Below are 14849 nucleotides of genomic sequence, written 5' to 3'. Positions count from 1 at the left end.
ACTGAACAATATTTTTTAACAACAAACCTATTTTCAGATTCAACAACAATAACAAACAAGTATATTCAAATCATTGAGCTCAAATTCAAATTAAACTTAAACAAAACAAATAAACAGATTCAAATCACTAAACTCAAATAATCAATTGATCTTCAAATTAAATCCAACAACATCACAACAAAGATGCATGATTCAAACTAAATCAAAAAATTAGAAACCAAAACATAAACTCACATTAAATCACTGGATTAAAAACGAACTTCAAACAAAAAAAATGAACACGAATTAAATCTAAATTAAACAACAAAAAACGGATTCAAGCGATTAAACTAACACTCTATATTAAAACTAAATCCTTTTAAATTAATAAAAACAAACTGAAGAAATAATTAATTGAACTTCAACTTAAATCTAACAACATTATAATTAAACTAACAATTTCTACCTAAAAATAAACAAGAAAAATGAAACAAACTGAAGAAAATAAAAAAAAACGATAAACACGAATTGGTTAAACCAACTAACCGGATCGGAACGACGATGAACTCGAACGAAAACAAATCTGCCCGGAAACAATTATCGCACCAAAATAACTTAACGCCGAAGACGACCACGAACGGACGATCGAAGAAGATGGTCGTTTGGTATCGTTTGAAGACGAAGCAGTGGCGGCGAGGAGGCGGTGAAGCAGTAGCAGCTGCTACTGCTGAACATGCTCGACGGAGGGCAGCTTTGGTAGTCGTCCATGGCTGGACGTAGCAGAAGGCAGCAGAAGCGACGCTGCAGCTCGTCCATGGCTGGACGTAGCAGGAGTAGTAGTGGCGACGCTGCAGAAACTGGATGAAGCAGCAGCAGCAACGCAGGCAGCCATGGTCGTGCGTCGTGAATATGGTCGAGCTGCTGGTCGTTTGGGATGAGAAGATGAAGCAACCCCAACGTCTATGGCTGGAGCTCGACGAAGCAAGAGGCTGGGTGATGGTGGTCTGGGGTGGTTCAAGGAATGAAGTAGAAGCTCGTTGGTTGCTGAAGCTAGCCAAGGGAAATGACTGCTTCCTCTTCTCTTGGTTCACAAGGATTTTTGGTTAATGACATCGACGATAACAACGAGCTTCCCATAGTCCTCCCCGTAGTTGACAAGGGTGACTCTTCCGATCTCCACGAACCTCTTGAACGACATTTTCGACGATTTGAGGAAGCAACTAACCAGGCGCGATAAGTGAGGCTAATGGCGTGTGTGTGCGTGTGTGTGTTGAGGACGATGTAGACGGTAAAGGAGCTGTGAGGAAGCAGCCATGGACGCTTGGAGGGGTTGTTCATGGTGAGGGTGAAGAGAAAGAGGGGGGGATGGTTTTTAGGTTTAGGTTTAGGAAAAATGAAGTGAAGATAGGAGGGGTTAGGTCATTTGGGGTTATGGGGCGGATCGGGTCGACCCGAGTTGAAATAGACCGGGTCATGGGGAAAACTCTTTGGGCTTGTGGTTTAAAATTGAAGAAAAAGCCCAATCCGGTCTTCTTCTATTTTTGTTCTTTTTTTTTATTCAACTTCCTAAATAATAAAGCTAAAATGCTAAGATTAAATGATAAAACCCAAAATTATCTGGAGATACTAATTAACTCTTAATAACAATTAACACACAATTAAATAGCGATTAACAATAAAATCACAAAATTTGAACATTAAATGCTAAAAATGCAACGTACATTATTTTTATGATTTTTTCATTTTGTAAAACAAACTATATTAAATATCAAATGCAAATGTGACATATTTTTGTATTTTTTTATTAATTTAGCAAATAAACATGCACAGAAAAAATGCAAACAATATAAGAAAAATAACACAAAATTCACAACAATTGCAAACAATTAAAAAATTATTTTATTTTTGAAATTTTTCGGGGTAATTCTCATATAGGGCAAAAATCACGTGTTTACACTTATCAGCCTAAAAGTCTGTGAGTCCTTTTAGACCCGTCATCATCAGCCCACCCTCTGTGGTGGGCATCACATCAGTGCAACGACATTTATTGTTGAAATTGATAATCTACTCATGAAGTGCTCTAGAAGGAAATTTGCTGAATTTTTATTATTTTGATACTTTAGTTTTTGATTATATATCTCTTCTCGAAGAGTTCTCATTTTTTTGTCATCTGTTAAGAAATCAACGAATCAAGTTGCTCGCGGTCTTGCTAGAGCATATGTTTCTATATTTGATTCCATGGAGTGAGATACTACCCCTTTGTGCCTCATTGATGATATACTCGCATTTGATTTGAATAATACATGATAAAACAATCTTTTCCAAAAAAGAAAAAAGTTAGTTTCATTTCAGACCAATACTATCAAAACGTTAATTAACCATTGAGTCATAATTGGTACATAATCAGTAATAGTGAGACCAACATTTATACAATTGCTAGAACAAGGGTGTGTTTGGTACGTAGGAAAATATTTTTCTAGAAAATATTTTCTTGAAAAATGAGTGGTTGCATAACTTATTTTCCCTTGTTTGTTGGTGAATGAATTTTTTTTTTTCCGAAAAATATTTTCTAGTGTTTGGTTAGAGAATAGAAATTTTTTGTTAGAAAAATAATTTGTATGCTACTCTTCTCACCCCCTTCTCCAAATCCCCCCTCCCCCCCCCCGCCCGAACCAGATACCAAATGTTTTCAGGATTTAAGTATTCTTTTAAAAATTTACACAAACCGAAAGGGACTAATGTATTGTTTTACTTTTTCATGCAAAACAATATTGAAATCTATACTCAATAACTATAAAAAAATAATAATCTTCCGACAACATAAAAAGAAAGTACTTATTATATTGAAATGAAAGAATTTTTTTTTCTACACCATGAAAAGAAAATACTCATTTTGTTGAAATGAAAGAGAAAACTTTTTTGCATCATGAAAAGTAAATACTCATTTTGTTGAAATGAAAAAAAAAAGTACTTTATCTACAATATGAAAAGAAAGTATTCATAATAATATTTTTTTATTTAGGATTGGGGTAGGGTCGGGGAAGGGGTTTTGGGTGGGGCTGAGGGTTGGTGGGGGTGTGGGGGTGTGGGAGTAGGAGTGGGTTAGGGTGTGGGGTTGTGGGGATGGTTGAAGAAGAGTTTTGGAAAATATGTTCCCTTCTTTTTCTTTTGATAGGGAAAATATTTTTCTCAAATTGGAGGAAAATAAATTCATGAGGAAAATATCTTTTAAAACATTTAAGCCAACCAAAATAGAAAAATTGGAAAATATTTTTCTTTATACCAAACACACCCTAAAACTAAGAAAAGTCATCAATATTGAATCTTCAAGGTTCTTATGTCTTGGACTTTCAAAATCTAATACTAGTATAATTAAACTTTAGTGCTTCTGAGGTCCAAACAAAAACTAAAGTTTACAGATCAAATTGTCCAAATTATGGCCCCCAAACATGACTGCGTCTTGGTCTTACAGAAAACACCCGACAAGTCAAATCCTACTCACCCGTATACAATAACATAGGAGTATGAAAACCAAAGGCAGGGGGAGGGGAGTCATATCATCACAATTTTCTCAAGAGCGAACTGCCGGTCAAAAAACACTTCGTTCTAGCAATCAAATGTAAGCACAAGTGACATCCATTTCACTACCAAACGCATACACACATAATTTCCCTAATTCATCCCACCAAACATGGAAAATTCAAGTCAAGAATCCCGCCTCCGATCTGAAAACTCCGTCACCTATGACTCCTCCTACCCCATCTACGCTATGGCCTTTTCCTCCTTCACTTCTCCCCTCCACAACCGCCGCCGTCGCATCGCCGTCGGCAGTTTTATCGAAGAATTCAACAACCGGGTCGACATTCTCTCCTTCGACGAAGAAACCCTAACCCTAAACCCAATTCCGAATCTCTCCTTCGATCACCCATACCCACCTACTAAACTCATGTTCCATCCGAATCCTTCTGCTTCCCTTAAATCCAACGACATTCTCGCCTCTTCCGGTGATTACCTCCGTCTCTGGGAAGTTCGAGAAAGTTCTATTGAACCACTTTTCACTCTCAACAACAGTAAAACTAGTGAATACTGTGCCCCTTTAACCTCTTTTGATTGGAATGAAATTGAGCCCAAACGAATTGGTACTTCCAGTATTGATACTACTTGTACTATTTGGGATGTTGAAAAAGGGGTTGTCGAAACCCAATTGATAGCCCATGATAAAGAGGTTTACGATATAGCTTGGGGTGAAGCTGGAGTTTTTGCATCAGTTTCTGCTGATGGGTCAGTTAGGATTTTTGATTTGAGGGATAAAGAACATTCTACAATTATTTATGAGAGTCCACAACCAGATACTCCGTTATTGAGGTTGGCTTGGAACAAGCAAGATTTGAGATACATGGCTACTATATTAATGGATAGTAACAAGATTGTAATATTAGATATTAGGTCGCCAGCGATGCCTGTGGCGGAGTTAGAAAGGCATCAGGCGAGTGTGAATGCGATTGCGTGGGCTCCACAGAGTTGTAGACATATTTGTTCAGCTGGGGATGATGGGCAGGCCCTCATTTGGGAGTTGCCTACTGTTGCTGGGCCTAATGGGATTGATCCCATGTCAATGTACTCTGCGGGAGCTGAGATTAATCAAATTCAGTGGTCTGCTGCGCAACGTGATTGGATTGCTATTGCATTTTCTAACAAGTTGCAACTGCTTAAAGTATAGGGTGATTGAAAGATTGAATTTTTCATGTAATATAGCTACTGTGAGTGCTACTTGTATGTCTTTTGCTCCGTGGTGGGAAGGGTTTGGAGCTTGGATGTTATTATGCAACCTATTTGGACTGCTTGTCTGTGTTATACGTTTAGATAGTTTCAACTTATTGTGTGTGGCAAAAGAACAAAACATGAAAAGATGATCCAGTGATTCTGAGATCCTGCTGGTTCTTGCTTTGTGTTAGATAATGTATTAGTGAGTTACTGAATGAAGGAAGCTGTGTTTATGTGGTCTCACTTGTTGATGTGGTTCGTGATTCTTATAATGTATACAAGTACAATTTTCTTTTGATAAGGTAAAGTATGTATAACTGTATTTCTTGGGTTAGGGAAATCAACCTATATTGTGATGCAAGATATGAAGTTTAACTCACAGAAACTAGCACACTTGAACTAGCTACTAGTTAAATTGAGTTTTTAACCAATTGTTGGATCATCAGAAGCCTTTACTTATGCTCTAGAGCTCTGCTTAAAATGGCTTTGAATACATTTTTATGTGTAATATGGCTTTGAATGACAAATGTTCTTCAACATTTGGGGAACAAAGGGAGTACGTGTTTCAGACATGATGTTAGCATTGGATTCCATAAACAACCCAGCTTTGTGTATTAATGTCTGGATCACTAGCAATTCAACCTATTGGTGGCAAACTCAACATGCTTTTGTTTCATAAAACTCTGTTTGACGAGAATCCTTGAGAAATGACAAGAAAGAAAAGGTAAAACAAAAAAATAAGCTTTTCATAGACATCATTGGTTACTGTGATATAGCTGTATGTTTCCAGGGGATGCAATTATACCTGGAGTAGCTATATATACACACACGCTAGGCTTCTGAGAAACTAGGCTTTGTGGATGCCAGTCATTCGATGTTATTTGGCCTGAGTCTGCAATCCCTTCTCAAATTAGGGAAACATATAAGGGAATGAGCAAAACAGTATCACTATAATAGAGAGAAATTCACTTATCAAGACAAATGTGTGTGATTCAAAGGAAACACTACACACAGAATGTTTCTTTTTCTTTCACATTTCACAGTTTGTGGAATGAAAAAAAACTTAAAGAGTCTTTGAGAAGAAAGACAGAGATTGGGAATTCATTGCTAGGGAAATTGCATTTGTATGTAGTGTTAGAGCTTCTCCTAGAATCGGGAATGTAATGCAAAGCCTTGCGTTCTAGTTATGTAGCCCTTGAGGTAGTAGTAATCTGTGTATCTGTTTTCCTTGATGGCAGGCTGTGTTGGCATAGCTATAGTTTCGTAAGGATACTATGGTGATTAATAAAATTTTATTCACACACAAAAAAAAAAAAAAAATGTAAAGACACCCTTACTGTAATGCCACTCATACTCTTTACTTGTAGTTCTCAGATATTTTATTTCTCCTTGTGACTTGGTGATGCAAATAAAGGAACAAGCTCTTATTTACGGGGAAAGTATCCGCTTCTGTTAATGTGAATCATGAAATCAGCAGGAAATGCCAATTTCAAAGACTGGATTGGATCCTCCTTGTCCCTCATTTTTCTTTTTGCATTAATGCTTCTTTGGTTTTGTTTGCGAAGCAAATCTTTTGTTATATTTCATCTCAAACATTTGATTTTTTGGGATTTCTTCTAGTTTTTTTTTATTTGCACCGGGTGTCCCGAGTCTCTAAGAGCCCCGACTAATCCCGGGGGTGCACAGGCCCTCGGCAAGGAGTTTTCCGTAAGTGCACCATGGTTAATTCAGGTTTTACCCAGTCCGATGGCCCTCAGAAATTGTTTGCACCCAATGGGTTTCACACGTGAGACCTTGAAAGGGAGCAAACCCCAAGGCTCAAGTCAATTGCCACCGGGCCAACCCCTGAGGGTTGGGATTTCTTCTAGTTTTAGATTTCAACTCCACAATTTATACATCTATTTATAGTTGTTCTACGACAGTTTGCTTATTTGATGGTTGTATAGCTGGTCAACTTCAAAGGAACTGGTGGGGCTTTGTTCTGTTGCTGCAAATGGTGCAGAGTGGAAATAGACTTGTATTACAGGGTTTAAGATATGCATGGGCTTGGACGCTTGGTGGCAGTTTAGTGTGGAACAAAACTATGAAAGGAGTCGCTAAGCCCCAGACGACAAGTGAGTCTTAATAACATAAGCGAGAATGTCGAGGTCTTGTAAATACCTCTTCAATCATTGAATCATTGTTCATCGTTTTCTCTCACATGCCTCTATGGTCAACGGAGAAGTTGTTTGCTGGTGTCATGACAGGTAGCAGCGTGGCATGCAATGTTTAAAAGCTACTTTTGGGGGCTGTGGCTATGACTGGAATTACATATTGAGTTTTTCTAGCTTTGGAAACTAGAGAATGTGATGCATCCAGTTATACGATCGAGAAATTGAAGAAATATGACAAAAGTTGCAGATTTTAGGCTCATACAAGAGAGAAGAAATTTTAAGATGAGGATAAATAAAGGATCAAAAAGCTCTAAGAATCACTTGTAGAGTACATAGGCTTCAGATTTGAGGTTAGAATTATATAACACTGTTCAAATGAAGGCTTGAAGCACTTGTGTGATTAATTTGTTTGCTGATGTAGCTGTAAGGGCTGTGATGGGTACCATCTTTTTCTGGTTTAACAATGTCATTTTAACTTACTTCCTGCTCAATTTTTATCTCTTCATGCGGCTAGAAAGTGCGCGGTCGCCTTTTCTTACAAGTGATATAATATTGCTTTAACATAGCTGCACGAGTATTACTAAATGCCACTATTACTGCTTAAGTAAAGGCTACAATGGTGGTTTTAGCTGTCACAGATTAGAGCTATCCCAAGATCAGATGCGTATGGTTCAGTTGTTACCATGTCAAAGGGAAAGAAAAGGATGTCTTCTTGTTGAAGATCTATGTATACTGTCTGAATTCCCATTTCTCGACATGCAATGAAGAAAAACCAGCAATCTTCTAAAGTTTCTCTCAATGTAAAAGAAGTTATTGCCGAGTAGTGTCTAATTTATTGTTAATATTTAAAGTTAGCACCCAAGTATGTCACCTAATGATCGATGAAATGGTTGCAAATCTTGGAGATTTAAGGGTTGTTTGGTTGGGAAACAAGTTATCATATGATTAATTATCTCGGGATGGTTATTCTACGCCTCCATAAGCACAAAACAGATCTGTATGAGGCCCATATGAGCATCATCTTCAAAGTAAATGCAAGTGAAACATGGGATCAAATAATAACAATTCAGCTATTAACAGATACTTCAAACTTTTTTTTTCCAGTTAAATACCAATCATATGATACCCTTTTTTAAAAAACAAAAGGGACCACACATACTTGGAACCCTAAACCAGACAAAGTTCTTTTAAAACAGAGGAATAATAAACCAGATATCATCAATTCCACCAATATACACTAAGACCAACAGAAACAAAAAAAAATTAGCGTATAAAGTAGAAAGTCGCATGTAAACACAAACAAGGGAAAGACCATTATTGCCCCTGTACTATTGGCATTTAAGCACGTTTCTCCCTCGTTATACTATACGTTCAATCCCCACCCTACCGTTAACAAAGTTTATGCAATTTTCCCTAACCCTAACGTCTCGTCGATGTGGCAGCTGACCCCCTCTATTTTTTCCAAGTCAGCTGCCAACTCAGACTTCCACTAACTTTTAATCCCCAAACCCAACGACCAAATCAGATTGACCAAATCAGATAATCCTTAAATTTATCATGTGTTATTTTTTATTTTTAAGATAAAGAGAATTTTGTGGGTCCCACTTAATTTTAAACATTTTAACTCTTTCTTTTTCTTCTCCTTTTCTCCTCTGGTTTCAGCGTTATCATCATTTCCGTCGAATTCAAAATTCAACCAATCAACTTTGATTTCTATATCAAATTCAGATCCTTTTGTTTTTATCATGTCTATAAAGAATGGGGCTTCACATCAAGATTGTGATTGATGTTGTTCTCGGTGAAAAGTACAAGATTGTAATAGTAGGATAGGAAAATGCTGGAAACCTCCATTACTACCCATGACAGACGCATGAAGATTTTGAGGTCGGCAGGAGGAATTTCTGCCACAAACAAAAGTTAAGATAAAGAAAATTCACCGATAATCTTTTGGCCAAATCTGAGAGTGCTTCTTCACCGGCGGACATTTTTTCGGCAAGACCACCAAAGATAGAAATGATTACTGGCCTGTCAATTTATACGCACTACTTTGAAAAGTCAACAGGCAATATTGTTCAATGTTGAAAGTTTCAACCATTAACAATTTAGCATATTGTCTCCCTTCATCGCATCTTTTCAACAAGCTCGCCGAAGAACAGGAAGAAGATTAATGGCCTGTCACGTTTGGGATTAATCGTAATTAGTAGTCCTGGCATTTTCTACCCATTCAGAAAAAACTCACTCTTTTTCTAATTTCATTATCATGAACTTAAATAATCCTTGAAGGGTTTCGAAAGCTTTCAGCTTGGTAGGCTATGGCGTTAGAGAAGCAGAAGAACTGACGTTGAAAAAAAAGAAGAAAGAGAAAAGTAAAAGAAAAAAGGAAAAAGGAATTAAAATAATTTATTGGGTAGTGAATTTAAAAAAATATTGACATGTATTATTACGTGGCAATTTATTTGAGGGTCCTGGGTGCCACAATGTCAAAACGTTAGGGTTAGGGATATTTTTGCTTACTTTGTTAACGGTAGGGTGGGGATTGAACGTATAGTATAACAAGGGAGAAACGAGCTTAAATGCCAATAGTACATGGGCAATAATGGTCTTTTCCCCACAAATAATGACAAAAACACAAACAAAGTAAAACCCTAAACGATAAATCACATACCTGAATACATAAAAGTGAAATCTTTAAATGACGAAGCACAAATCTAAAAATACTAACTTTAACCAAAAACATATATGAAATTCTAAGACAAAAATGCTTCATTTATAAACAGAAAACATATGAAAATAGCAGAAATCTTTAGATTTTGGGGGAAAATCTAACCTTGGACCGCATTAACCACTGAAAATGGAGGATTTCCTTTTGAACCTTCCACCCTCTTTTCTATTGTTTCTATCAAACATAGGCAGACTAAATGACCCTCTTTGTCAATTTAAACGGGTCTAAGTTATTTATTTAGTGGGAAAATGGGTCACGGGTGGGATACCAGTGATGTAAAGGGGTCTGTGGGGTTTTAATTTGGTGGGGTCGAGTGATTTGGCAACTGACATGGAAAAAATTGAGGGGGCCAACTATCACGGTGTAGATTCGTTAGGGTTAGGGGTGTTCCACGTCCAATCCGCACTCAATAATGAGTGAAAACGGTCGTCAAAAGAATAGTAACCAACGAGAGTCGGGATCGATTTTCACAGGGAGCTTAATATGGGTGTTAGGGTGTACACTTGATGAGAGCAACATAAATAACTCAATTGCGCTTCCAAACAAGGTATTTTGGTTTCTATTTCAAAATTAACACTAACAGCTGTAAGCACGTGATTTTTGCCCTATGAGAGAATTACTCCCAAAAAATTCAAAATAAAATAATTTTCCTTTGTGTTCAATTTTGAGAATTTTCGTGGCATTTTTGATAATTATTTGTATTTGTCCATGCATGTTTATTTGTTAAATTAATAAAAAATATAAAAATATGTCGCATTTGCATTTAGGATTTAATTCTACAATTAGGAGCAATTAAGTTTGTTTTTACAAGAACAAAAAATCATAAACAAAATATTGTACGTTGCATTTTTAGCATTTAATGTCCAAATTGTGTGATTTTATCGTAATTGCTATTTAATTGTGTGTTAATTATTATTGAGAGTTAATTTGCACTTTTATAAATTAATTTAGTTCTATAGGATAATTTAGGATTTTTATAAATTAGTTTTAGTTTAAGAAAAAATAAAAGAAGAAAAAAAGAAGCAATAAAAGAAGAAGAAAATCGGATTGAGCCACCTTTTAATTTAAATCAACCAGGCCCAAACCAAATAACCCCACCGGGTCGACCCGACCCAGTCCGCCCCATAACCTAAACTAATCCCAACCCCCAACCCCCCCCCCATTTTCATTTTTTTCATTTTTCCCAACCCTAAAAAACCTAAAGTTATCTGCCCCCCCCCTCTTCTTCTTCTTCTCCAAATCAAGCTCCCTCCCATGGCTGCCTTTCTCGCTGCTTCTGCTCCCTCACGTCCATCGACCTCCCCTCCCATGGCTGCCCCTTACCCTTCACGTCGTCATCTCCATCCCCACGACGAACAACACCCCTCCAGTCGCGGAAAAAACCAGTCGACCCCCCCCCCCCCCGTCCGCCATTGATGAGCAGCAGCGCTGCTGCGTCGACCCCCAACTTCACCTGCTGCTTCTTCTTCTTCTTCACCTCACGCTGCTGCTTCGACGTCCAGCAGCAACCAAGCAACCACGGCTGCTGTATCTTCTTCTTCGCCAGCTAGCAGCCCTCCAATCACCGGAAAAACCATTGCTTCTGCTACGTCCAGCCATGAACACCACCCAAACCACCATTGTTGCTGCCCTCCCGTCGAGCTCCAGCCAGCTTCACCTGTTTCTTCTTCTGCTTCATTTTCGCCAATCCAAACGACCTCCAGCCTCACGACCAACTCCCCATGGCTGCTGCTCATTCTTCTTCTTCGTCCCCAGCTCAACCATGAACGACCACCATCAGCTCCATGTCCAGCAGCCACTGTTGCTGCTTCTATGACCACACACACACACACACGGAGGAAAAGCGAAGCAGTCCGGTTAAAGTCCGGCGAAGTTCTATCAAGGTCTCGTTTGGTTTTGTTTGAGTCCATTGTTGTTCGTCGTTCGGTGAGGTCCAGCCTGAGTTCGTCAAGGTTAAAAGAGAAGGTGAGTTTTCATTGAGTCGAGATCCGGTACGTCGAGGGTGCTGTCCGAGTTTTCCGTTTCCGTTCGTGTTCGTCGTTGTTCATTTCCGGTTAGTTGGTTTAAGTTTCATTTCTGTCCGTATTTTGTTTGATATTCTCGGATTTGAAATCAGTATATGTTTGATTCTTTTCTTGTTCGTTGTGATTGATTTCTTGATTATTTCTTCAGTTTGTTTTTATTCATTTGTTCTTGTTTAGTTTAATATAGAAGTGTGTTGGTTATAATGTTGTTAGATTTAATTTAAAGTTTAATTGATTTTTGAGTTTAGTGATTTGAATCTACTTGTTTGTTATGTTCAATTTGTTACTGTTATTGAATCTGAAAGTATGTTTGTTGTTAAAAAAAATGTTGTTCGGTCAAAAATGATTTCAGTTGTTTCTTTATTGTTCATTATATGGTTTGGTTCCCTGAATCCTTAGTCTTTGTTGTGATGATATTTGACATAATCTGAGTTTCTAGCTTAAATTTGTTGATGAAATTTGATTAAGAATTGGTTATAGTTGCTATATTTTGGTTAAAATGATTAGGTGAATTGGTTATAGCTGATGGAGGTAGAATGGTAAATTGCAGTATTTTCAGGGGTAGAATGGTAATTTCAGTAGTTTCAGGGGCATTTCGGGATTTTAAATGAGTCTTAAAAATAATAAATGAGTGCTCTGTCCACTAAGTATTAAATAATATTAAAATAATATATTTTTTAATACGTAGTGGGGGACAAGACATAATGGTAGAAATTAATATATTTGTTTAATATAGTGGGGGACAAAGCATGCGGTAGTGGGACAATAATGGAATTAAATAAGGAAAAAATATGTGTTAGTGGGAATTAATTTAGGTGCTGCTAGTTTGGATATAAATTGGAGGGATCTGGACACAAGGGAGGGGAGAAGAATTTCGGAAATATTGAAAGGGGGATTCGAATAAGAAAAGAGGGTTTTTCTGAATAGAAGAGGTTTTCTGAATATTAAGAGGGGATTCGAAAATATTAAAAGAGATTAGAAGAGCTGAACACAGATTGGGGGAGAATTTTTCTGAATATGAAGGGAGAATTAAAAGAATTTTTTGAATATTAAGAGAGATTTGAGGATTTTTCGGAACAGAAAAAAAACATTCTGGAAATCTAAAGAGAGAGTAGTATACACCCGATATACACTCTGAATACACCGGATATACATAGTCAGAATTTAAGGATTAAACATTAACTGGTCTTTCAATCTAAAAAAGGTTAACTTTGTTTCTGCCCGTTGATTGCTTTTGGTGCTTCTGGATTTTCATTTGGTTTGTTCCTTGAGTTTGGTTGGTTATTTGCTACTACTTCACTAGTTATTGCTGGATTTTTTGCTTGATTTTAAAATCTATCATTGGTTTCTCGTTACTGGTTGTTACTGGTTGCTGGGTGTTGTTGTTGTTATATGCTATTGCATTTCTGTTGATCTTCCTCTTCTTTTGCTTCCAATATCAGGTACACAATTGATACACTAGTTCTTGTAGAATGGAAACTGAAGCATAAATATGAAATGAAGAGTTGAAGTTCTGAATTTATCTTAGTTATATTCTGAATTTTAGTTGTTTATGTACATTATTTAACTTCTTCTAATTAGAATCATGTAGTTGTTTGATATATATATAATGGAACATCTGACAGTAGCTTAGTGGACGAATTGTCTATGTATGCTAGTTAAAAAGACTAATGGTGTAGTAGCTCTGTTCAGTTAGTTCGCTATGGTTTGATGATTATTATATCTCAAAAAGCATGTTAGCTGATTTAGACTATTCTTAAACATTCAATAGTTAGTTGATTAAACAAATAGCCCGTTTCGAAACTTGTAGGAATATTGTTTAGCTAGATACTACTGGTTAATTTCAGCCCATAAATGGTTTAGGATTAAAATTAGATTGCTAAGTTCTTTAATTTGGCAAACTGTGAGCATGTGTAGTATGATGTAACTAGGTAGTAACATGTAAAGGAGATGGCCCGGGTCCAGTTTTGTACCGTACACGTTGGGCCTGGGCCTGCATTGGCAACGGACTGCCCTGCTTGCATCATTTTCAGATTTTACGAATCATATTCGGAACCCAACTATAACAACTCGTAAGCATGTAAATAAATTAGGACCTTTTCTCTTTCATTTTTAGAGACAAATCTAATAGAAAAAAATGTAGGCACTTTAGGATTATCCTTTTAAAATAAATGAGATGAGCCTCGCCCAATAAAACGCACAAGTTGCGGGGCCCTCAATAATTTGTTTTAAAATACTTAGACTTCGGGATGGGCCGTTTAGCAAAATTTCACGGCCCTACCCAAAATAATGATACGCTAGTCGCTTTAGGCGCGTATTTAATAAGGTTATCTTCTTAAACTCGAGTGCACATTTATGTGACCCAAATCCAAATCTCAATAGAATTGAAATGTGCCAACAACCACGGGTGCATTGATGTGACGTCGTTCGAGATGTATTTTCACGATGTTGCAATTCTCAATAAAAATAATAATAATAATAAAAGCGGTAAAGAGTTTAAAATTTGCACATAAGTTCATAATAGTATAAAATCAGATAATCAAGCCGAATATGACAGTTGAGCGACCGTGCTAGAACCACGGAACTCAGAATGCCTAACACCTTCTCCCGGGTTAACAGAATTCCTTATCCGAATTTCTGGTGCACAGGCTGTTAAACAGAGTCATTCTTTTCCTCGATTCGGGATTCAACCGGTGACTTGGGACACCATAAATCTCCCAAGTGGCGACTCTGAAATAATTAAATAAATCCCGTTTCGATTGTCCTTTAATTGGAGAAAACTCCCTTCTGCGCCCCTTTGCGGCGGCGCGGGTGAAAAAGGAAGTGTGACAGCTCTAGCGACTCCGCTGGGGACGAACCCAGAACCACTGGTTCAGGGTTCAGAATTCGAGCTTAGATGAATTGTTATATTTTGCTTTATTTATTATTTGATCTTATTACATGTTTTAGCTTAAATGTGCAAAATGATGCTCCATTTTGATATTATTTGAACTGTACATATAAACTGTGCCGAAACCTTCTCTTCTCACCTACGGGGATGTGCTTATTGGTTGAGACTCCCTATTCTGTTAGTGTCATACCCTGAAATAAAAGAGGCTCGGAAAGTTTCTAAGTCGGCTGGTCTTTTGGTTCCCGGAAAGGAGCTCCTTCCTCAACTCGAGTTGTCCGCTCGGGTACACTGTCTAGAACATATACCCAGGTTGAACC

General features: G+C 37.4%; 1 protein-coding gene across 1 annotated transcript; it reads left to right on the top strand.

Moving 5' to 3' along the window:
* Window positions 1–3379: 3379 nt before the first annotated feature.
* Window positions 3380–4986, top strand: LOC104231062 (protein TRANSPARENT TESTA GLABRA 1). Its single transcript, XM_009783988.2, has one exon. It carries the CDS (start codon window positions 3671–3673, stop codon window positions 4697–4699), a length of 1029 nt encoding a protein of 342 aa, XP_009782290.1. The 5' UTR covers window positions 3380–3670; the 3' UTR covers window positions 4700–4986.
* Window positions 4987–14849: the final 9863 nt, after the last annotated feature.

This window comes from Nicotiana sylvestris, chromosome 3 (genome assembly GCF_000393655.2).
Source record: "Nicotiana sylvestris chromosome 3, ASM39365v2, whole genome shotgun sequence".
Classification (NCBI taxonomy): domain Eukaryota; kingdom Viridiplantae; phylum Streptophyta; class Magnoliopsida; order Solanales; family Solanaceae; genus Nicotiana; species Nicotiana sylvestris.
Note: the sequence above shows the minus strand (reverse complement) of the source record. Positions and strands in the feature narration are given on the sequence as shown.